General features: G+C 42.6%; 2 protein-coding genes across 10 annotated transcripts in view; one reads left to right on the forward strand and one right to left on the reverse strand.

The window, feature by feature from the left end:
- The first annotated feature begins 130 nt into the window (after positions 1-130).
- FAM161B (FAM161 centrosomal protein B) lies at positions 131-13,645 on the forward strand. 2 transcript variants are annotated; one of them, XM_014784396.2, is made up of 9 exons: positions 131-249; positions 2,314-2,633; positions 3,414-3,964; positions 5,572-5,918; positions 6,415-6,542; positions 8,350-8,514; positions 8,753-8,852; positions 10,352-10,494; positions 11,234-13,645. In XM_014784396.2, exons 1-9 carry the CDS (start codon positions 196-198, stop codon positions 11,370-11,372), a joined length of 1,947 nt encoding a protein of 648 aa, XP_014639882.1. In that variant the 5' UTR covers positions 131-195; the 3' UTR covers positions 11,373-13,645. The 2 variants fall into 2 exon arrangements, with proteins under 2 accessions (XP_014639882.1, XP_087304341.1); XM_087448215.1 differs by having other exon boundaries at positions 5,572-5,828.
- ZNF410 (zinc finger protein 410) overlaps positions 13,031-25,335 on the reverse strand; it is a 38,748-nt gene continuing 26,443 nt past the window's right edge. For 4 of the 8 annotated variants that reach the window (XM_087448221.1, XM_087448219.1, XM_004426339.2 and 1 more), the window contains 5 exons: positions 23,862-23,951; positions 21,011-21,136; positions 20,112-20,252; positions 18,531-18,658; positions 13,031-13,795 (listed from right to left, as the gene is read on the reverse strand). In XM_087448221.1, the coding sequence (XP_087304347.1) occupies positions 13,757-13,795; positions 18,531-18,658; positions 20,112-20,252; positions 21,011-21,136; positions 23,862-23,951 (524 nt within the window). In that variant the 3' untranslated portion in view covers positions 13,031-13,756. The other 4 variants (XR_015556151.1, XM_004426341.2, XM_087448220.1 and 1 more) reach the window with 4 other exon arrangements.

Consider the following 25,335-nt stretch of genomic DNA (forward strand, 5'->3'; position numbering starts at 1 on the left):
GAAAGTGCAAAGAGAATAGGCCAATCAATAAATGACCATTGCCTTCTTGGGCGGGAAGGATTGGAGGCTGTCTGGGAAGGGGACTGGTTCATGCAATCCGCCTGAGAGCCAATCGGAAGCCAAAGCTAGAAAGGGGCGGAACCTCACCCGCGTAGCTAGCGTCGCCGCCGCTGCTGTCTCTGCAGCGCTGAGAAGATGACCGTGGGGAGGCCTGCGGGAGCCTCCGGCGGCGCTCAGTGGAGCCGTCAGGTGAGGAGAGAAAGAGAAGGGGAGGAATCAGGTCTGCGCCCCGGAAAGGAATCCCTAAGAGAGGAAACTGTTTGCGTTGCCTTGGAGACAGACGGCAGAGGCGTGTCACGGAGGGGCGTGGGATTAAAATTGGCAGCGTTTAGGGACCAGGAGGCGGACTCTGACTGGGGACCTGAACCGCTTAAGCCTTACGTCAGCCTCTTCATAGAACCATAGCAACGACCCTCCGTTTTCGCTTATCCTCTCAACTACCCGAGGACCAGTCGTACTATTGTTGTCTCCACTTTGTGGAAAACTGAGGCACAGAGAGATTAAGAAATTTGCCCCCAAAACCATAGAGACAGAAAGCAGATTGGTGGTTGCTGAGGGCTGGCGGGGCGGGGGGGTAGGGTTAGGGAAAATAGGGAGCGACCGCTAAATGGTATGGGGTTTCTTTTTGGGGTGATTAAAATGTTCTAAAAATTGATTGTGGTAATGGTTGCACAACTCTGAATATGCTAAAACCCATCGAATTATACACTTTAAGTGAATTGTGTGGTATGTGAATTATATCTCAATAAAGTCATTTAAAAAAAGAAATTTTCGTAAGATCACACGCTCTTCAGTAGCAGAGTGAGGGCTTAGAGCACATACATACCTGACTCAGAATCCAGTGTTCTTTTCAGTATTAGAGCTGGACCTTAGAGAATCCTGTAAAACTATCACCAAGTGTCACCCAGAGGCCTCCTCCCAAGTGGTTTCCAGCTGCAACCCCTCATCCTATACAGTCCAATCCTGGCCCTACACCTGCCTCATGTTACTGTCCTCTAGCCACACTGGCCCTCTTTCTACCTCTCCAGGAGTCAAATTTGCTCCTGTCTCAGGTCCTGCCTCAAGGCCTTTGCATTTGCTGTTCCTTGAACCCAGAACTCTCTTACACCAGATCTTAGCAAGGCTGGCTCCTTCTAATCAATCAGGTGTCAATCCAAAACTCCTCCACGGTGAGAAAGTAAAAATCAGCTCAGGACTGAGAAAGTAAAACTCAGACTGTAATAGACACCGATAAGGCCAGGCAAGATTAGCGGAAAACCGTGTTTCTTACAGGGCCACACTGTCCCTGCAAGATGACTAACACCCCGTTCTTCTAATAATTATGCTTATTTATCAGTTACTTACCCAGCCCCACTTTGGTTTTGTCACCTTTTGCATAAAAATTGCCTAATCACCCACTTACTACACTGTGCCCTCTTCATGATAGCATCCATCCAGAGTTGATCCCTGCTTCCCCTAACCCTCCTCAGGTTCATTCAGGACAAGCTAACCCTAGAAAAAGCCCCTCCCCCACTCCCCACTGTCTTACTGAAAGGGCCATTCCTAGTGGTCTTTTCTGATGGGCTTTTGTCCACAGAGAAGCTTACCATAGCCACTCCATCACTCTGTAACCTCACAGTTTTATGGCTGTCATTGAATTTATCATCTTATATTGTCTGTCTCCCTTCAATAGAATGTAAGCTTCATGAGAGCAGGGACCTTGTTTGTTTGTTTTCAGCCTAATGCCCAGTGCACATTAGGCATCCAATAATATTTTCGGAATGAATGGACTATTTAAACCCAGTTGGATTTCACACTTTCTAGGACATTGATCTTTCAGCTAGACCACATTGTCTTTCCTGTTAATTATCCATTCCCAGTAACAGAGTGGAAATTTGCTAGAATATGAGGAAAGCAGAGGTGTAGACAGGGGAAGCAGGAAAAGAAAGATTGGCAACAAGTTGGTGAAACGCAAGTAGAACAGGGCCCAGAGTGTGGCCAAGGTCACTGGTAGAATTCCTGGCGTGCAGGGGGCAGAATGCAGGGAGCAGAGTAGGTTCTGTACATGCTCACCACACTGCATGACGTAGGGAACCAAGCACATCCCATATACCAATTTGTGAAATTTCTTTAAAGCAAGGAGCACATCTTATTTTTCTTTGTTTCTCCCCAGTCCCTAATATACAGAGGCTTATTCAAAGCGAAATTAACAGTTAGGTTTTGAGTAAATTTGAAATTATAGTGTGACCCGTAATCTATTCTATTTCATTTTAGATATTTCCCCCCAAATCCTCCTCAGACACAGAGGCAGAAGAGGAGCTGTCTGGGGATAGGCTGGTTTTGCCCAGGGCTGGCAAACTCGATGAGTTCCTCAGCCCAGAGGAAGAGACTGATTCTACTTCTGACTCAACTGGGAGCTTTTACGAGACCCTGCAGATACTGAGGCAGAAAGGCAGGTGGTGCCTGTTGGAATCTCTTTATCAGTCTGACCTCGACAGTGATGAGAACCTCTCTGAAGATGATGAGGACCTGAAGCATTTCTTCCAAGACAAAGGCAGGGGGAAGCGGCAGGTTCAGTGCCCCCAGTCTCCAAGGTAAGGCACTGCAGTTCCACAGCTGCCTCCCTGCATAACCCTGGCCAAGTCATGTCATGACTCTGGGCCTCATCTTCTTCCTCAGTAAAGCAAAGACCACTTCTGCACATGGCTACTTACCCAGGCTCCGGCTCAGAATCAGCCTTTGGATCCAAACATGTGTTCTGACTCCTACCCAGCAGTCCTAACCCTTAGTCACCGGAAGCATTGGGACTGATTAAAGGGATGTCTTTCCCAGACAGACTACCTCCCTGAGAACAGCAACGAACCACATTTACCTTGGCCAAGCCCTCTTATATGCATGTGTACTTTATCTCACTTAATATTTATTTTCTCCTCCCAATAACTCCGTAAGTAGATATTTTTTTTTGCCATTCTACAGATGAGGAAATTGAAGTTCCAAGAGAACCTTGCTCAAGGTCACACAGCGGGCAATTGTTTGAAGCAAGATTTGAACTTGGGTCTGACTCTAAAGCCCTCCTCTGTACCATTGCTCTCTTCTCTCTACCAAATGAAAATGTTAGAGTGCAAAGTGGCAATTCTTGGATCAATTCTGAGAAGAGACTTCCTACTAAGGCTGCCAGGATGGCCTGTGGGAAGGAGGGAGGATAGCTGAGAAAGGTGTGGGCTTAGAGGCCTGTGGGGCTGTGATTTAGGCTGAGAAGCTAGCTGTGACCTGCTGGAAGGGAAGACTGGGGAGGAGCAGGGAAGAGGAGCTGGGAGGAGCTGGGCCCCCTGGCTGCCCTGTCCTCCGCACACAGAGCTGCTTTCTCCCTGCAGGTGTGGCTCCACAAGGCGCTGCAGCTCCCTGAGCAACCTTCCCTCCGACATTCCCAAGGTTCTGGCCCAGCCACCTTCAGACTCCAGGTCTCCTTCCCAGCATAAAAACATCAGCTCCTGGGCATCATCCATCACCGTCCCTCAGCCGTTCCGCATGACGCTGCGTGAGGCCTGGAAGAAGGCCCAGTGGCTGGCCTCACCTGCCTCCTTTGAGCACGAGAGACAGCAGGCTCAGAGGCAGGGTCAGGAGGAGGCCGAGTGCCACCGGCAGTTCCGGGCACAACCTGTGCCCGCACATGTCTACCTGCCCCTCTACCAGGAGATCATGGAGCGCAATGAAGCCCGCAGGCGGGCAGGGATCCAAAAGAGGAAGGAACTGCTCCTCTCTTCCTTGAAGCCCTTCAGCTTCCTGGTGAAGGAGCAACAGCGAAAGGAAACCACTCAACAAAGGGAGTTGGCCGCCACAGCTAAGGCCAAGGTCCCCAAGCAGAAAGCCACCAGAAGGATCCCCAAGTCCATTCTGGAGCCAGCCCTTGGGGACAAACTCCAGGGTAAAGACGTTCTTGCCATTTTGCTGCCTCTTGCCTGGGGGTTTCAAGAAGTGCTGTGGGGATTTAATCAGGCTCTGGGGCCAGCCTGGCTTGGAGATGAGCTGTTTCGTGGACCTGCTAGAGGCCACACTCAGTGCAGGCCGTGGGGTAGAGTTGGGTCTATTTATACAATGGCAGAGCCCTGTAAGGAGTGAGGAGTCAGAGGTCCTACTGTGCCCCCAGGTTTGTCCTGTTGACCCCTCTCTCAGTGAGTTGATGCGAAGGCCTCTGTGGCAGCACAGGTGTGAGAGCAGAGAACCAATGAGACATCCAAGGACCAGCTTAGGCCAGTGCCACCACTAGCCAGGTGCCCCTGAGGAAAGCCCCCCTGCCCATCCTGGTGAGGTACACACTTCAAGAACTGTAGCTTGATTAAGGGACTCAGGCTTTATTCGCTCATTCAATAACGTGTGCTGAGCCGCAGGCACTATTCTACGGAGAATAAACAGACATGGAGTTTGTGGACACACGAGGGAGACAAATAATAGACAAATAATTACAAAAGTGGTGAGTCATTTGCAAGGATTAAAGGGAGAAACCTGGGGGTCCTGTGGAGCATGTAACAGAGGGACCTGACTTAGGGTGTGGTGAGGGGTGGGAACAGTTAGGGAAGGTACCCAGGGAAAGTGAGCACTGAGGCTGACCCTGAAGGATGAGCCATGGTTAATTCGATGCAGAGGGAGGAAGGGTGTGCCAGGCAGAGATATAGCATGGAGGGAAGAGAAGGCTGAGTACATTCAAGGGATGGAAAGGTACGGGTAGAGTGAAAAGTGAGTGGGGAGGCAGAGGCAGGCATGGGCCAGCCCTGGGAGGCCTTGTAGGCCATGGGAGGGAGTTTGGACTTCATGTTTAGGGCACTAGGGAGCCACTGAAGGGTTTTAAGTAGGGTGGCTCATGATCAGATACGCAGTTCAGAAAGGCACTCTGATTGCCATGGTGATAATTAAAGGGGGAGGGGCAAGACTGGAGGGATGTTGATCTATAGGAGACCATGTCAACAATTCTGTTGAGAAATTTTAAAACTCATAGCAGGGATGGTGAAGAGAGGCTGGACTGGAGAGACATTAAAGAGGAAGAGACGGCAGAACTTGTGACTGATGAGATGAGAGAGGGAGGAGTCAAGAATGATTTGGGCCACGGGCTCGGCCAGTTGGTGGGTGGTGGGGCCTTTTTCTGAGATGGGGAGACCTGGGAGAGGAGCAGGTGACTGGCCCAGCCCTCCTCCTTCGCCTCTGAAGAAGGAACCATAGAAAGTGCTCAGTAAGCATAAATGGTAGCTGCTTCTGCAGCCTGATTGGCACACGGCAGTGGTGTCCTGGTTAATGTTTATTAACGAACTCTCCAGAAAAAAAAAAGCAAGCTGATTTGTAGTGTTTGCCATTTTCCATGGTATAAATGTTCCTATCCTGGCCAATTTCAGGCTTCCCACATGATATCAACTGGCTCACAAAATTCCTGAAAAGTTAACGAGCAGCTCCAGCTGGTGTTTTAGAGGGAAAGCTCTCCAAACCTTTTAGTATGAGGCTTGATCCCTTCTCACCCATCAACACCCTGCCTTTTCTCCACAGAAGCTGAGCTCTTCAGGAAAATTCGCATCCAGATGAGAGCCCTGGACATGCTCCAGAAGGCCTCCTCCCCCATCGCCTTCTCCAGTAGCCGGGCTGACCCACAGCCTCGCATAGCCACCCGAACCCGGGAGGAAAAGCTTGGGTTTCTGCAGACTGACTTTGGATTCCAGCCTCGTGTGAATCCTGCTGTCCCTGACTATGAGGGCCTTTACAAGGCCTTCCAGAGAAGAGCTGCCAAGAGAAGGGACACCAGAGAGGTGACTCGCAACAAGCCCTTCTTCCTGAGAACCGCCAGCCTGCGTCACACTCAGCGGCCCTGCGATGCCGCCACCTCTGGAGGGAGGAGGGTGAGAGCCCAGGCAGCCATGGGAGGGTCAGGGCCTGAGGCCCGAAATACGGGGACGGGCCAGGTCTTAATGGAAGGCACTTCTCATGACATTTTTCTATCTTTTTTTAAACACTGGCTCAGCTGTAAGCAGATCCACAATTCCTATAAACTTAAGACCACAAGAATACTTCCTTTCTTTCCTTTCCTAGAGGGAATTTTTCTAGAAAGAGAATTTGTAAAAATAAATCCAAGCAGGTCTGGAAGGCAGTGAGTTGGGATCAATTGCTTGTGTCTCTATACCAGTTCCAAAGAACTCTTCTCATTTGATTTAAAAACTTGGGAATTGATATCTAAGTCTTGGCCTGGTTACTAAACTCAAGATCTCATTATCCTTGCCTTAATCCCAGGGAAAAAAAGAAGATTCTCAGTCTGACTAGTCCTTCACTGAAGTTGAATCTTAGTTAAGATAGAAACTAATCACACATGCTGTGATTACCAGCCTTCGTTTCTTTTAGGACTCCGTGGAGCCACCCGTTACACCCCTGCCAAGGAGTCGTTCTCTGAGTGGCCTTGCTTCCCTCTCTGCCAACACCCTCCCTGTGCACATCACAGATGCCACCAGGAAGAGGGAGTCTGCAGTCAGGTGAGTGGTCAGGCTGTACGAGACTCATAATGCTCAGATCTTGGCCCAAATGCTGCCAACCACCCTGCTGCTGGGCCTCCTCTCCTGTTATCAGAGAGACCAAAAGGGGTGGAAGGGAGTTCTCTGATCAAGGACAAGAATACATGTGGCCCTCCACACTTAGTGCTGGAGAATCCCTCATCACTCAGCAAATATTCATGGGGGACTTACCTGTGCCAGGCATAATGTTAAGGCTGAGATACCTTGTGGAACCTGTAGTTTAATAGCTAGTCTAAAATACAGAAAAGCAAAGAAGTTACCATATTTTGTGAGTATTGCAATGATGGGGGACTACTGGGTGGTCCCCCCTATGTGGTGGCACTGGGCAGCCTGGGGCAGGGGGCTCTTGTGATAGATGTCTAAGGTGAAACCTGAAGAATGAGGAGTTAGTCAGACAAAGACTGGAAAGAAAGAAGGTTCCAGATGGAGAGAACAACATGGGCGAAGACCCACACATGAAAGAGGAAGCCATTAGGAACAGGCATTCAGAGAAGCATGACTGCAAGTGGCTGACCCCGCCACAAAGATGATGAGGCATCCATTGCACAGATTTAAGATTCTCTGAGATTCATCTTGGGGAACTACTAGAAGTCTGTTGGGAAGCAGGAGCCTCCTTATTTCTTAACTCTTTAACTGACCTGACTATCATGATATTGTTCTCATCCAGCCAGTGCCCCAGTAAGAGTTCCTCCACTACACCTCTGACCCAGTCAGCGGAGACGTCGTGGTGTAACAAGCAGCTTAGCCCTGGGCGAGGACGAGCATCTTAGTGCTTTCCCATGGGGCTCACAGAGGAGTACACGAATCCTAGCTGGCTCTTTAGGACCCACAACAGGGATTTTAGAAATGTATTTAGAAGCCAAGGCATACTTCCTTCTTCCTCAAATTTCATAGTTGGCTACTAAATCAAGGCTGAATGCATCAGTATCCTGAGGTCCCAATAAGATAGGCCTCATGAACCAGGGGTTGGCCCACCTATAGAGGATGTCTACATCTGTTTCCCAGCAATAGGGAGTTTGATATATTAGCAGATTAAACTTTCATGCCCTCCTTCCTAATCTATCCATTTGGTAGAACTCTCCATAGTACATTGTAGAATGATATTTACACACAAAGTTGACCCCAGATTGTGCACTGGAGGAGGTCTATTTCCAGTTCTCTGTGAAAATGCAGATTTGTAGACCATGAACCCAGGCACCTTCCAGCCTACTGATTACCGTGCAGTGCTCAAGGGCAGACTTGGGAGTGAGACATCCTGGTTCTAATCTTGGCTTTTCCACTGCATGCTGGGTAGCTTTGAGCAAGTAGCTTACCCTCTCTGAGGCTCGATCTCCTTGCCTATAAAACAGGGGCTTCCAGTCCTTACCTTATAGGGCAGTTTTGAGGATTACAAAAGATATTGGATATAAAGCATTTATTGGTGACTGTCTGCACTTAGTTCAGGGTAGGTAGCTCAGCAAATGGTAGCTGTTAGTATTATTTTGTTCCCATATAGTCAAGAAGCCTGAGTGTAAGGATATTTTAACTCATGTGTTTTTCAGTTCAATTAATTAACTTCTCCTGGGGCAGAAAAATCCATAGTGCTGGGAAGGCTTCATCTGCCAGTGCATTTAACCTCAGAATCTTATTTTTTCTGAAATGCCAGTGTGGTAAATTACTCACCGCATTCATGGAAAATACTAGTTTATTTTCCAGAAAAGTTACTAAGATTGCTTTTAAATATAGCCAGGTTGGTCATCTGTATTCTTTTTTTGCCTCCTCTCTTTAGAAGTTCACTTGAAAAAAAGGACAAAGCAGATGAGAGTACTCAGTGGTTGGAGATGCACAAAAAGAAGTGTCAAGCAATGTCTAAATCCGTGACCTTGCGTGCAAAAGCCATGGATCCCCATAAAAGCCTGGAGGAGGTGTTCAAAGCAAAGCTGAAAGAGAATCGGTCAGTGTCCTCCATGTGTCAAAGGAGTGCCTGTCTTGGGATCCAACAGATAATTGGCCTTGAAACTGGCAAAATGGAGGAATTAGGGTAGGCTCCTGTAATCACACAGAGTCCAGGATTTTGCCAGGCATGGTTCGGAATTTACAATGTCCTTGGGAGTTACTCTGCTCAATTGGAATGAAGGGTATTCCAGATTGGAAAAAGACAGAATTCACTCTAAAAATCTTGTTAATTCCAGGAACAATGATCGTAAAAGAGCAAAAGAGTATAAGAAAGAATTGGAGGAAATGAAGAAGAGAATACAAACAAGGCCCTATCTCTTCGAACAAGTTACCAAGGTAAAACTAAACCATCATTCATTTTCTTTCTGTCTTGGATCAAAGGGCTCTTAGAAATGATTAAACAGTTTAAAATCTGGGTATTAAACATTTCCTTGAGGCTCAGAAAGATCTAAATTGGGCCCATTTTATTACTACCATCTTTCCCCAAAATAAATAGTGCAGTGGTGAATGTTGCTTGGACTGATTTCATCCAAGACTGGACTCCAAAGACATTTATAAAGGGATATTGCACTTCCTGGAGTCTTCATGATAGTCTTGGTTTCAGTTTGAATCAGAGTTGGGGTTAGATCCCAAACACACAGTGACAGTTTGGCTGTGTTAGTAAGAATATCTTTAACTTCCTAACGTCATCTCTCCTGCAGCGCTCGTGCCCTGGGCATCCCCAGCTGCTAGAGCTGTGGCACATTTATAGGTCTCCAGAGGTTGGGATGCTCACGAGCACCCTACAAGGCCCTCTCCAGATTAAGTAGCTTTCAGGCTGGAAGAATCATTTTAAGATATTCTATAGAATTTTAGGGAAGTCAGAGTCAGTTGAGATCTCCCTAAGGAAGCTCTGGAGCTACTCGAACAGCCTTAGAAAGGCCACCATCCAGGCAGCTTTGGGCTGCATCAGGCTCTGTAGCTCTCTCTCCTGTCCACAGTTTCAGACAAAAGTTGGGGTTCCCTAGTGACCTGATTCCAACTGCTGGGCATTATCTCCATCTTATAGCCAGTGCATTATCTAGGCATTTCCTGGGTCCACTCCTCTCCACCCCGCCACATATCACACACACCCTCACACACATGCGGACTGGACTGTCTTGGATTTACTTAGCAACTTGTATTGTTCACAATCTCTCTTAATAACCTTTGCTCTTCATTTTTTTAAGGCAAGCTCACTCCCAGATCTCAACAGATCTTTCACCACTCTAGGAAAAATACAAAGTACTCTATATGATTTTGCTCTTGAACACCTGAATTAAACCAAAGAAAAAATAACCTTTTTCTAGTTCACTTGCAGACCATCTATCTACTGTTAGGAGTGTTACTAGTACAGCTTATTTTCTGTTTGTTATAGTTTAGTGTTCCTGATGATGGTTTGGTTGCTTTTAAATTTTAAAATTAAATCTTATTAAAATAAATCCTAAAATCTTAAAAATTTAGTCTTTTTCATCTGGATCTCACTTGGTCTTCCAAAAATCTAAATCCTTGCTTCTCAAAGGGGTAGCTCCCAAACCAACAGTTGGCATCTCCTGGGAGTGTTAGAAATACAGAATTGCAGGCCCCATCTGAGACCTACTAAATGAGAATTTGCATTTTAACAAGATCTTCAGGTAGTTCCTATGTACTTCAGGGCTTGAAAACAAGGCTCTAAGTGATTTTCATTCAAATCTGTGCCCAGCAGTAATGGCAGGGTGGGTGGGGAAGAGTATTGTAAACACACAGGTTATGCAAGTAATTACAATTATCTAGTAATTTACAAGACAGCTACAGCAGATCAGTTTCCATCACCACAGGACCTTGCCAGAAAAGAAGCAGAACAACGGTATCGAGACACCCTGAAGCAGGCTGGCCTGGATGAAGATTTTGTGAGGAATAAGGGTCAGGGCACCAGGGATGTACAATGGAAGGAGCAGTCAGAAGTCCGTGATTGTCCCAGGTAATCGGAGATGCTGCTGTCATGCTCTCAAGCTGCCATCCCTAGTAAGGCAACTGGCAGGAAACTTTAGAACAGCCCTTCGTATTTTAAGATCACAATCCTATATTTATAGAATACTAATCCAGAGATCTCCAAGTAACACATTCAAATTTGGAGAGTAGTGCAGTTGTAAATAAAAGATAACCATTGTATATTAGGTTTAGATTCCTTCAATTTGAAACAGATCATTTTCCCAATGCCAGTTCCAATGCCATCAGTCAAAAATACTTCCACTTCACTTGTGAAGAAAAATCATGTATATTTTTACTTCCTATAAAATGATAAAACTGTTTTCCTAGCACTCTTTATTTTTTTGGATAATTGAAGGCAAAAACCTTATAGAGCCACAATAAAAGCTATAACACCCTGAACAATCAAAGCCTTTCTTTTCCCCTCAGCATGGGCACCATGACTTGTTAAAATCCAGCACTCTTTAAAGGTAACTCATCAGCACCACCTCCTCCATTGATACCTCGTATGTCAAAGGGAGAAAAACATTGTCTCTCCATTATTCTCCATTTTGTTTTGTTTCTTAAGTCCTAATGGCCCCTCCCCTAATTCCTATCCCAGTTTTCCCCCTAGAAATTTCCCTTTACACTCCATATAAAATAATGAAAATATTGAAATCATCCTTAAGCCTTACATAATTCTTTCTTTAATTAGAAGTTTTTTATTTTATATGTTTTAATTTATTCTGCAGCACCCATGGAACTGCAAAATTCAGCATCAGAAATCCACAGCAGGATTTAGAAGAATCCCTGGAAAAGCCTACAAGCCCCGAGAAAGAACTGGAGGACATGTCTTATGAACTGCTAGATAATCTCAAATCACTTGCTTAATCAGTACACTTAAAATTACTGCTTTTCAATAATTTTAAGCAGCTAACTTGGGGTGGAGTTAAGGCAAGCAAAATTTAAGTTTTGAGTCATGGTTACTCTTGGAGAATGGGGAAGAAAAGTAGCAGATAACAGGGAATGGTTCCCATAAATCAAAATGGAGAAGCTCAGGGTGGAGGGATCAGAGCAATTAAGGGTTCCTGCTTTGTGCCTCACACTTAAACTATGGGTACAGAAAAAAGGGCACAAGCCCAGATGCCTACAGGGGATAGTCAGGAAACATAAATGGATCAAATGGGCTGGGTGTAAGATAGCAGGAGAGAGTAGAGACTGGAGTCTCTGCTGGAATCCAGGCCCAGAATTGCCAGATCAACTGCATTTTCAATAGAAGCCAGAAATATGCATGTTAGCAACTAATTAAAAAATTACTTGGAAATACTGTGTGGGCAAAACAAATATCTGGTTGACAAGTCTGCAACTTCTAGTCCAGAGTTTCTCGATCTCAGCACTATTGACATTTTGGGCCAGATGAGTCTTTTTTGGGTGTTAGGAGAGGGGGCTGTCTTATACTTTGTAGAAGCTTAGCAGCATCCCTGGCCTCTACTCACTAGATGCCAGTAATACCCCTCTCCATAGTTGTGACAACCAAAAATGTTTCTAGAAATTGCCAAATGTCCCCTGAGGGGGGAAAATGTCCCTGGTTGAGAACCACTGCTCTAGTATAAAAGGAAGGCTACAAGAAGTAAAAACTGGCATTTTAAGAATACAAGCAATTGACATGAACTCAGTCTACATAGCACAGGATGACTATGCATGTCATTAACAAATTAAGAACTATAATTACTGTATTTAAAAGAGCAGTTGTTTCCTGTTATCTGTTTAGAATGTGCCACTGTGAGTGTGTGTGTCAGCATGAGGTTCATTTTATTTATTTTTTTTGTGAGGAAGATTAGCCCTGAGCTAACATCCATGCTAATCCTCCTCTCTTTGCTGAGGAAGACCGGCTCTGATGTAACATCTATTGCCAATCAGTAGATAGGTGTATGTCATAGTTGCACATCCTTCTAGTTGCTGTATGTGGGACGCGGCCTCAGCATGGCCAGAGAAGTGGTGCGTCAGTGCGCGCCCGGGATCCGAACCCGGGCCGCCAGTAGTGGAGCGCGCGCACTTAACTGCTAAGCCACGGGGCCAGCCATGAGGTTCATTTTAAATACATTTGAAGCTTCTCTGACAGCCACGAGTTTCTACTAGTAAGTGATCTTTGGAGTCGTTTTCTTCTCGCCAATAATAATTAGACATTCTCTCTCAGTAGTTGTAGAGACAGGATGATAGCAAGAGTGCCTACTCTACAGAAGCGCCTTTCTCATGTTTTTTTAACTTTCTGGAAAAATTCAAAAGTATCTATTATTGTCATTTTTTCCAGACTGAGACATGTTCCTTTCTGGTGACGACAGAGTAATACTCAGATAACCTCTATCTGGAATTTCCTAGTTAGAGATGAAGATGCTCATGTCATGTTCTCCAAGACTCCTGAGCTCAGTTTTACCTCTATGGAATCCAAAGAGTAGATCAGTGCCCTATCTTAAAGGGAAAGACTAAACTATTTTCTTAATCTCCAGTCTAAGAAAACACATTTTGTCCAAAACAAGAAGCCAAAGCACTGACTGGGCTGTTTTGTTTATTTAAAGAGAAAACATTTTAAACTCGGAACCATGTGATTTTTAACTTAAAAAAAAAAAAAAGCTTTTAACATGCTACTGTAGAAAACAAAGTGACCAAGTAGAGGTGTGGACAAGATAGTACCTCAGCCTGGGCCAAGTAGGGATTCAAGTAATTTATTTTTTTGCAGCCCAGTGGCGGAGAGTCTCTTAACTCAGGTTGCTAAAGGGAGAATGTCACAACAGAATTGACATCACTCCCTTCTCCAAAGCAACAAGGCATCTTGAAAGCTCAACTTCTTGGTGAAGTTTTCTGGTTGGTGGTAGGACTTAGTTCATCCATGTGAAAAGACAGCTGAGTCTGGGATGAAAACTCTTCAAAGGAAAACCTCCTCTCAGCAGTCATACTGAGAAACTTCAGCCAACACACAATCAAATTCACTTCTGGGAGAAGTCCATCCCAGAATTTTGCAGTGGGAAGAGAGGTAGGTACAGTTACCCAGCCCACATTCACTGCTTTCTTCCTCGTCTGGATCAGATGGTAGTTTGAAGAGAAGCTCTCCTACATTCATCTTCTGTGTCAGCAAAGATGAACAGAGGCAGAAGCGGGGTTCTGTCCTTCACAGGTTCATTTTGGTTCTGGCAGATCATGAGCCATAAGCATCCTGTTCCCACTATATGCACCCTGGGATCAGACAGAGCTGCTCTTCCAGGAGTCAGCACCCATGCTCATGTCCGTCTCTCAGTTAAATCTCCTTGGTTTAATAACTGTAAAAGATTAAAACAAATCTGGAATAGGCTACCACTGAATAATAGGAAAAATACTTCATACTAAGTAAAAGGTTTACAAGTGGGAGTGGGGGAATGCACTGCAGGGGTGAGTCAAGGATCTCTAGTTCCAAAGCAAGAGACATGCATAGACTGACAGATCTCATTCACATACTGGCCTTGGGACAGCACTATGGCCACTTGACAATGCTGTCGTTTTCACTATGGCCACTTGACAATGCTGTCGTTTTCACTATGACAATAAAATATCCTGAGTCTTTAAGCCAAACTGTTGTTTGTGTAGTCACATACTCACTAGTCAGTAATGGAGGAATCTATAACTTACAGAGAAATCAGAAATGGTGGAACCAAAAATATTATGTCCGTCAGCGTCAGCCCAAGTATAGGCTGAAGGCTCAAGCAGAAATAAAAGGAATGGGAGTCTACTCCCAATGAGTTCTATATGAGAGCTAGACCCACTCATAAGAAATCCAGGGATTCCCTGGGCTTAAAAGAATACCTTTCTTGTGATGAGGGGAGACAAGCCTGAGAGTCTCCAACAGGGTGGCAGCTAACATGGACATTCTAGTATACACTCAAGGACTCTGTTGAAAGGTGGTTTTGTACAATAATTGATGAAATTGGGTTCCATTTTATTATGAAAAGAAAATGAGATGGGAATAATACAGTGAAATTCAGAATAAAAATTGGGCTTATTAAAATCTAATCAGATAAATTCTTGAGCTGGAGATGTATTTACTTGGTGACCTCAATTTGGATGAAGATAATTTGTATAGTAGAATGTAATAATATGGAATTTAAAGAAATTTAAAATTTAAAGAAAAATTTAAAAATTTAAAGAAACCATAGATTTCATTTGATGCTGTGTGGTGGAGGGTGTAGGAATGATGTGTTTTTAATGTAGGCCAAGATTCAGATGTTTGCACTTAAACTTAGCAATGGCACTTTATGAGAAATCTTAAAGAATTTGTCATTTGTTTTCCTCTTTATTTGGGAAACATTCTAAGATATAGCCAAAGCTAGCTGGCAATCACCCTGGTTCTTGAGTTCAAGAACGTGAACTCACTGTGACTACGGAGCCCCAGTGGAATGCCCTTTAGTCAGCTGGAGGTCCAAAAGCCCTGGGGTCCCAGTTGGGGCTGCACAGTGAGACCTCTGTCTGATTCTCACCAGACCAGGTAATACTCAGGGAAAATAGAAACTGTCCAATCTGAACCATCTGAATGAGATATAGTTTTGTTATATTTTCCATAATAATTTCTGATACTTGATTTGGTTATTCTCTGCTATTCTTGGTAAGTTATTTTTAGAGCATATTTACTAGAATCCAATTAGAAGTGCATCAGTAGATTCTTACAGGTCTGATCTACAATGCCTGGTGATCTCCAAAAACAGAATTTGAAATGGGCATGTGTTGTTTTAAGAGTTGCAAATAGCCTTCTCCTTCTCTGGCATCTGAGAATCCCTAAGGAATCAACATTCCTCACTCATTGGAGGAATGGTCAGTTGGTACCCAGACCTTGGACGAGGAAGAGCACTAAGCCTGGGGCCTTGAGGGGCTTGTAGCTTCAAAATAACGAAGGTATTGGAGGATGTGATAAGCCTACCTTGAGAAGGAAAAGGAGGGGATGAGCAGTGGAAATGCCTGTGCTAAGAGGAAGATAATGGTAATAGTGAAGGAAACAGAAAAGAGGTGAGGCTCAGACAGAGGGTGTGTCTGTAAATACACAAAGACCCCAGGAAAAGTGATAGTGCAGGATTTTTAGCTACATCTAAGGGCAGTACTTTCCCCTTTGTGTTGTTAATATTTTTCTATTAAGTGTCTGGGGCTTTCATTATGCAACTAGGTACTTAGGGCCTGTAGGCCCTTAATGTCCTCCTGGGGTTAAGGCCAAGTTTTCTTTTGTTTTTTAGGTGGCCTGTGTTATCGTGTCTGCCTGAGGCTGTGAGTGGGCATCACCTAGACAAGGACCCTCTAAAGCCAATGCCAAGTCCCATGTGCCTAGGTTCAAGAGAACAAATGTGCTATTACTGGACTTTCTGCATACACAAATCTGACCATGTCATATCCCACTTAAAACCATGCAGTGGCTCCCCCCACAGCATAAAATCATGTCCTGTAAAGGCCCTTCAAGAGAGGGACCAGTTTATCTTTCCTGCTCTCATTTTTCCATTCCAGCCCATCTGCATTCCATACCCCATCATACTCAACCCTTTGTGGTTCCATAGCCGTGTCCTACTCCCTCTCACCTTCTGCCTTTGTACACACGGCTACCTTTATGCCTGTTTTCTTCCAACCCTCCCACTTGTCCATCAAGATGATTGCTGTTCATCCCTTAGGTCTTAACTTAAACTCTAAAACTTATTCCCTGACTTCTGCCAAGGCTAGCACTTATTACACCGTATAAAAATTGCCAGTTTATTGATCTGTCACCCTTCCCATTCTAACCTTTCTGTACAGCACAACTCCAGAGGCACCATTTACATAGTTATGGAGTTAGAAAAGGTAGAGGCCCTAACTCTGACTGTAAGCTGTTTGAGGCAGATTGTATTTTGTTTACTTTCGTATAACTAGTACCCAGCAGAGTGCCTTGCACACATTAGGTGAGTAATATCTGTTGACTGAATTAAGTTTTATATATCTGGCATTTGTTTGGGATAACTTGGAGTGCTTCAAAAAAAAAGGTATTTAGCAGTATGGGAGAGAAAAGCTCCAAGGTTTCAAAGATAAAAAAGAAAAGGTTGAATGTTGTGGATTGGTTTGTCAGGATAATAATTTGTACTAGGTAAAAGAGAAGGAGATGATTTTCCTGAACTGACTATTTTAGAGCAACCCAATAGTTGATGAGAGAAAGTACTTCTTTTATACAAGAATCACAGTTACTAAAAGCAGAGGGAAAAAGAGAATTAGGATATCACCATTTTGAAAGCCCTAATGAAAAAACAGATCTAGGCCATGATCAGTAATGGGCCAATATGTTTATGTAACCCACTGGTCAATCTTAAGATCAGTAAGAGGAAGCAAGAGTACTACCTATAAAATATTCTTGCCAACGGAAAAAAAAAAACAAGAAAATGAATCTAATCAAGCTTCTAAATGTAATAACCAGTTTTTAGGAAATCTGTGGATAGAGAAATATATTAAACAACAAAAGGAGTCAATCAGCCAAAACCAGAACGTGGGAAATTCTAGAGGACAAATAACCCAATTTCTTAAATAGATAGCCATACTGAAAAGAAGAGGGGGAAGAGTATTAGAGATAAAGAGAATTAAGAGAATTATTAACCAAATACAATGATGGGCCTTGTCTGAATCCTAATTCAAACTAACCAACTATAAAAAGACATTTTTGAGAAAAAATAAAGAATGCAGACTAAGTATTAGAAGATATCAATAAGTTATTATTAATTTTGTTGGATGTGATAAAGATATAGTCATGAAAAAAAATACTTATCTGTTAGAGGTATATACTGAAATATTTACAGATGAGATGATGTCTGGGATTTGCTTTGAAATACTCCAGCACAAGCAACAAAAGTAGGAGGGAAGAGATAAAATAAGAACAGTAGGAAGTTAATTGTTGAAGTTGCGTGATAGGTACATGGGTTCGTTATACTATTCTCTCTCTCACTAAACTCTATGAAAACTTGCATAATAAAAATTTTAAAATACATAAATGAAGAGGGGAAAAAACAGAGGAAGGCTCCATAGGTGAGACGTGTTCCAAAGCAGTAACCAGGAGAAGGTGACTTAGGAAAGAACCAATGATACCAACACCCAAAAACTTTCAACATAAGCAAGACTCAGATATCACAATGATGAATACCAGGAAAGGTCCTGGAAGACACATTAGCATGCATGTCCAGAGTCCTGTGACCCTGGGTAGCCCCAGGAATACCAGAGAATAATGGAGAATATTCAATATAGGATGCAGAGCCATCTATATGCTATAACAGCTGATTGTGTTATAAAGGTTATAACGAAAGGAAGGGGGAAAAGATGGGAGAGCACTGTGAAAGATACTATACAGCACTGAAGGCATCCAGGCTACATAGGTTTTGGCAAAAGCTTATGCATATGAAATGAACTCATGATGAAGTTATCTACTCCCGTGACACAAAGCCAATAAAATATCCTAAGGTTCTAGAAGCCTGACTGGTTTTCATTCTGTTTTCTGGGTCACAGCCAAGACAACAGAGTTGGGATTGCTTAGAATCAACCTAAAAGCCCTCTTTCATTTCGATGATGGTTCTCATTTCAATAAGCAAGTGAACACATTCCTATGCCCAGTTGGTTCAGCCTGGTATCTCTCAGACATATGACCCCAGCAAAATGAACAATGATTATTTTTAATGATTTTGTCACTACGCTTTTTGCTCAAGGACCACTTTGTCATTGGATGTTTTTTTCTTTATAAATAAAAGCAGCATCCTCATCTCATAGTGAATAGAGTAGAAGAGATATTCATTAAGGCATGTGTATAAAGGAAATTAAACTTGAGAATCCCAGCTGTGACTGACTAATCTCCCAATTCAGAAGACCTTAACACTCAGGCTTCTTTCAAAGCTGGACATATGCTTAGTTTAAAGGAAGATATCCTAGTCAAAATTTCCAAGAAATGGAAACTGGAGAATTTTTCAGCTGCTCTAGATTCCCAATCACTCTCCACATTAGTCTCAACAGAAACAAAGTAAGGGCAAGAGACAGTTTTACCTCCTGTGGATTTACGGCAGTTAAGACAGAAACCTCATACGACTGCCTCCCTGACTGCATGGTCACCAAGTGATGTGTCACATCAGGCACTGAAGACAGGGGACGTGGGGATCCTTCAGCAAGCACCTCTGTGAAACAGCAAAAAAATGTTTCAGTGAAAAGTGAATCCACAGATATACCTACCTGCATTATCAAGCCTCTCATTAAGAACTCTCAAAACTGTTCCCTGAAAAACTAAATCCCACATTCCTGTATTTCTTCCAAATTAATTCCTGTCTGATAATCATTAGCAGTGAATCTGGAAAGTATTACAAAAGGGAGATGGGAAGAAAAGGCAAGAAATCTTGATATAAGAGTTGACCATTTTTCAATATTCCAATTTAGAGAATATGGCTTTAGCACTGTTAACTGGATTAAAATTGTGTATGAAACAGGGCAAAAGCTGCTTAGATAGGTAAATCAGGGAATCAGAGCCAACCCTTAAAACAGTCACCAATGATATAAATAGCACAATATGCTCAGGTCAAGAACTTAAATCTGCTTCAAATTTCCTACTCAGTGTCCCTTCCTCCCTTGAGAATTTCTTCCTTAAGGCTGGCAAAGTAGCTCCATGCAATTCCTGTGCCCTGTACTTCAGTTATCCACTAGTATCATTTGTGAAACAGAGGAGGCTCATTGTGGAAGCACAATCTGGGCCTTGTAGGCTCATATATAAGTTACACAAACATGTTAATTTATAATCAAAACTGACTGAGTGGGATCTGAGTAACTAAAATATAGGATCTCAGACTTAGTAAATGTTCATCAGTGGGATCACCATGAAAATCTTCTGGAAAAAGTTTATACACAAACCACTTAGCTCTCAAATAAATTAAAAGTTTCTTCTGGGGGCTTTCTAGCTTATACTGCTCTTCTAGACTATACCATATAATTTAACATTTGCTTATATACTATCTTCTAGTCACTCAATGTTGCTTCCCATATGTAAGTTTTGACTTCTCAACTAGATTTTATGGTCCCTGTCTTCTACTTTTATCTTTCCCATGGTGCCAGGCACAAAGGAGGCACTGAATAAATGCATGCTGACCTCACCTGTTAAGTTTTTCAGAGAAGAGGGCCTGGCCTGTGTAACTTGGGTGAAATTTCTATACCAGAGAGGAGCAACTGTTTCCTAGAAAGCCCTTTCTTTTCTCCAGAAGATATGGCTTTTGAAGGTATGGAGAAAGTGCTTTATATCTCCTCTGTAAAACCTGGTTATGTTCTGTTTAAATGTTTTAAAAGTTAAGTTCTTCCATAACTGCAATAGGAAAGATAGAAATAGTTGGGCTAGGATGCTAGGATTATGGATAATTTTCTTCTTAAAATTTTTTTCCCTTTATTCTTTTGTTACATCATTTCAATGAATTTTTTTTTAACAGATTCACTTACCCACCCCAGAGACAACACAAATGCTACTCAGTCATACCACAGCTACTCACAAGAAATGAAATTAATTAAAACCTCCATTTTGGAGACAACCCCATTCCTTAGTCCCTAATTGCAGCCAATTTTCCCCAAATAAAGCAGAGTTGAAAGTCTTACCATCATCAACTCCTAGGATAGAATTGGTATTTGGTAGATTCAAGGACTCTCCACCAAGGCTGGGCTGGGAATTCATAGACACCAGGTTTTTACTGGTTACTGAAGCCTCTTCAAGCAAGCTACTGCCCATTAGTGGCTCAGCTGCACAGAGAATAGGATGTGAGACATACAGCAGTCAAGGCTGTGCCTGGTCCCCATTTTCCTTCACAGGAAGCTGGCCTTTTCTTTCAGAACTAGAAGATAGCCTGTATGTATCTTGGATACCAACTCCTATTTCACCTACTTTTGGGAAGCAAGAATAAACCTAGAAAGGAAGAGTTTAGCTTCACAGATAAATATCCTTGCTTGTGATCAGCATCTGGATAATTAGCATATCAAACAGGATGGATGCATCCTTAGAAAGGAATATTTGGAATGAAATAATTAAGGAAATATATGAAAAAGGAATAATAATAAAAGTGAGTTATCAAATATAAGTTAGGGTAAAAAAAAGAGTCATGACTGGTAAGTAAAAAATGATTAAACTCTTGTCATACAGAAATCTTTAATACAGTGATACTCAAATGCTGGTTCATGGATCAGCACTAGTTACCATCAAACTTACTAGGGAAACTTTTAAAACTACAGATTCTGGGATCTCACTCCCAAATAATCTCATTTATCAGACTGTTTTGTTGTATTTGGGGGGAGGGGTGGACAAGCAATATGAATATATATGTTTTAAAAGCTTGCAGATGATTTTACTGTATGGCTACATTTGGAAACCACTAGTCCATCAAATGGGACCAGGTCTCTCCACCCAAAGAAGAATCAGAAAATTTCCAGACAACCAGACAGGACAGTTATTTGGCTTCTTGAACCCAGAAGATCTGTCCCTCCACTATACCCTCTCTCCTCACCAGTTTGTTCCTGCTCTTGACTCCCAGCTGCTCCCATCTGCAAGTGATGCTTTCTCATGTGCACATTCCTGCTCCCACTCTGAGAGAAAGTCTTCCCACAGACTTGACACTGATGGGGCTTCTCTCCTGAAACAGGGACCAGGTTAAGACGGGAGCCAAAAAGACAGGGTACATTTCTGAGAGCAAGAGAATGGACTCAAGATCTAGATGGAGAGGCCCAGAGAATGTTACACTAAACATAAGAGGCTGCTCCTTCTCCCATTCTCTACCTTCCCTCTGCCTCTCAACCTTCAGTACGTGGGGGAAGGCACGAAGAGTATACCAGGAGGGCTTAGCATGCTCACTGCTCCCAGGCCCCAGTCCTTTCCAGACCCACTGTACTGCTGCCTTCACAAAACAACCTCTTTGGTATAAGATCATGGCAGCCACACAGAATATTTACTTGCCTTTTCAGAAACAGTCTTCCATGGACCTCTAGAACATGTACCACCCTCAAGTATTCCAACCCTAGGTTCATACTAGACCCTTTCCTCTTTCCTGCCACCACTCTCACAGTCTTCAACATTTACACTGGTGGTTCTTCTACACAATGATCTAAACTATGCTCTATGTCCTCAAGTCCAAAACTCCCAGTCTCCATTCCACCTACTCAGACAACCACACTTAAAGCAGGGGTCAAAAACTCACATCTACAGGGGACTAGTAGGTAGCAAAAGCACATGAAATGGCCAGAAAATTTCCAGAAAAGGCAAATTGACAAACACAGAAAGTTGACCAGTGGTTGCCTGGGTCTGGGGATGGGAGCAGGAACTGACAGAAAAGGAGCACACAGGAACTTTTTGATGTGATAAAAAGTGTTCTAAAACTGGTTTGTGGTGATAAATGTACTATTCTATATATTCTATATATTTTCTAAAAATCACTGATTTGTACACTTACAAGGGGTGAATTTTAAGGTATGTGCATTATAAGTCAAAAAAGCTGTTTAAAAAAACTGCAGTTGATTGAAATACAGTGAATATATAGAAACCCATGAATTCAAACTAATACTAACGAGAGAAAAAGCAAAGAAAATGCCATTTATCTGACACTAGTAGAAGTAACCAAGCACCAATTTCTCATTCTGAAAACTCACAATTAAAAGAAAAGAATTACACATTTATCCCGCTTTTCCCATGCAAATTAGTCCTAGTTGATAGAGAACTACTGTACAGAAGAATTCCAGCTAAGAAATACGAACAAAATAATAGAATTAGAAAAACCACCATTTACAATCCTAATGAAATAACAGATTCAGGCATCATTCAAAGATGAAACCGTAAGGCAAAAGGATGCTAGGGAACTTTACAATGTGGGGATCAGGGTGTTACCAACTGAACCCACTGATGAACTTCGACAACCAAGCACTGTGTGCCCCCTGATATGATACAAAATGAAGCACAGAGAACCACCTATAACATATCCTTGGCAAAATCTTTGAACCTCTGAAGCTTTTAAGGCTTACTTCCATTTATAGGAAATATAGGGAACAAGTTAAATGACATAAAAGGAAGTAAACCAACAAATCCAGAATGTGAGATGTTCTATAGGACCAGACCTGACTGTTGTGCAACGTCTATGGCATGAAAAAAAAATTGGGTGTAGACAGATCTAGATTCAAGAAGACTTGCTAACCAAATGTAATATTAGACCTTGCTGGATCCTGCTTTAAACAAACCCACCTTAAAAGACATTTTTGAGACAACTGGAAAAAACTGAACATGGACTAGGTATGAGAGAAAACCAAGGAATTATTGTTAATTTTGATAGGTATGATAATAAGCAGTTACATAAGAAAATGTCTTTATTTTCTCTACTTTTATGTATGTTTGAAATAATTTTTTTCATGAGATTTTTTTTTTTGCAGGGAAAGATTCGCCCTGAGCTAACATTTGTTGCCAATCTTCCTCTCTCTCTCTCTCTTCTTTTCTTCTCCCCAAAGCCCCCCAGTACATCGTTGTATATCCTAGTTGTAAGTCCTTTTTTTTTTAGTTCTCTATGTGAGCCACCACCACAGCATGGCAACTGACAGACGGGTGGTGTGGTTCTGCAACCATGAAGCAAACCTGGGCCACCGAGGCGGTGAGCACCGAACTTTAACCACTAGACCATCAGGGGTGGCCTTGAAATAATTTTACATCATGAAATAAAGTAAAATAAAATTAAAATACCCTATAAGGCAAGCAAAACACATCAGTTTGCCACCTCTGCTTAGAACCTGTCATGATACAAACTGCTCCATCTCTAGGATCTCAACTCTGAAATTCACATCCCTGACTGATTACATCTCTCCAACTCACTCACTCCCTCTGAATTGTTTTGCTGACCTCATCATAAATAACTTCCAGTTCTTTCTCTCCGCTCCTCCTGTTCTGGTTTCCTTTTGCTTTCCACAGCTAGCCATTTGAATAATTACCTGATTCCATTCTAGAATGTCTCTCCACTTTGAGTTCACTTCTGCCTTTGCAAGTCTCTGCTCTGAATAACCTCCATGGCCCATATTTGATGTAACGTATAAAGCACCCAGCACAGTGCCAAATCAATTTGCTGATCTCCTCAGAACAAGGTCTAGATTAGAAAGCAGTTCAATGGCTCAGCTGAAAATAATAACAATTAGATTTTTTCCCCTTGACTATATGACCCTTTGAATACAATTATCAAGGGCTTTGATTTCTGATTCTGTCATAATGAGGAGGAAAATGTATGGTGAACAGTTTGTTTCTTTTTAGATTTCTTTATACCATCCCCCACCCTTTTATCCTTTTGGCTCTCCACCTTCTCTGAAATCTATGAATGGCACAGGTTCTAGTACCTGAGTGAACCACCAAATGTTTTCGGAGGCTAGAATACTCAGCAAAGGAACGGCCACATCCTTGAGCTTCACAAAGGAAAGGCTTCTCTCCTAGAGACAGAAAATGAGACAAAGACTCAATCTTCTGATGATTGACTATTACTCTCTTTTTCCATCAATCTTATCCTGTTTCCAGTGACTTACTCTTGATTTCTTGAATTCGTGCTATGTAATCTCAACTGGGCTATCTAACAAGTGTTGCCTCTCAACAATCTCCACATACACAGCCCACCAGACTGCCCCTTTCTTTAGAGTAGCTGCCTCTGAGCATTATACTTCCTTCCCCCTCCTGGCTCAAGGGCTGACTCCCAGCTGTACTGACCTACCATCCCTTGTGAGGATAACAAGATTAACAGTATATATGTACCTTACATCAGGATTTGTACCTTACATCAATTCTCTTCAAGATTCAGTTTCTAGATCTATTTAAGAGTACAGATTGTTAAAGGTTATAAAATAGGCCTTACATAGTCCCATTTTATAAAGCAAACAAATAAACAGAGATGTTTGGTCAGAGGTACACAGAAAAATCTGTAACAGTATATTAAAAGTAGTTACATCCTGATAGTGGTATTATGGATGATTTATTTTCTCCTTTTGCTTTTCCGTAATTTTCATTCCCTACAATATTACTTTGTTATTTTAAAAATCAAAGATAAATGGTGAAAACTGAATAAGGTCTGTAGACTGACAGTACTGTTAACTTTCTGGTTTTGATAGTGTACTATGGCTACATAAGATGTCAGTTTTGGGGAAGGCTGGGTGAAGCGCACACAGAACTCTTTGTACTCTTTGCAACTTCTTGTGAGTCTATAATTACTTCAAAATAAGAAGTGAAAAAAATCAGAGATGAGGTCTCTATTCTCCAAGGGTCACAGACTAATGTGAGAGAGACATATGTATTCATAATAACTTTAATATAAATTCCTGTACAAAAAAGTGCTATAAGCATTTAGAAAATGAGGAATTCTGATTGTGATAATTTTTTAAGGAAGCTGAATTTAGGCTGATCTTAAAAGATGACAAGGATGGAAGGGAATTTCAGGCACAAGGAATAGTGTGAGCACAACCTTGAAACTGAGAATGCCCAGGGCAAGTTCAAAAAACGGCAAGTGTGAAGTAATGAGAAATACATAATATTGGTCTCGGCCCCTGGTTCCTGACACAGAACTCCTAAAACCCTTGTAAACAGGGGTCCTAGGAGAATTTTTTGTTCTAACATTTAGTCTTTGATCCCAGTTCCTTATGCAGAGCTCCTAAAATCCTTGTAATTTCTTAAGTGATAAGAGCACTAGAATATTGGTTTTTGACCCTTCCTGACACAGTGTTCCTAAATCCCTAGGAATTTCCTGGGTGATAACAGTGTCTTTTGTTCTAATAAGGTGACTCTTGGTGGGCTCATGGATGGGGGCTGCTCATGAGAAAGATCAAGACA

This window comes from Ceratotherium simum, chromosome 24, assembly GCF_057802395.1.
Source record: "Ceratotherium simum simum isolate JZ-2026a chromosome 24, ASM5780239v1, whole genome shotgun sequence".
In the NCBI taxonomy this organism is placed as follows: Eukaryota; Metazoa; Chordata; class Mammalia; order Perissodactyla; family Rhinocerotidae; genus Ceratotherium; species Ceratotherium simum.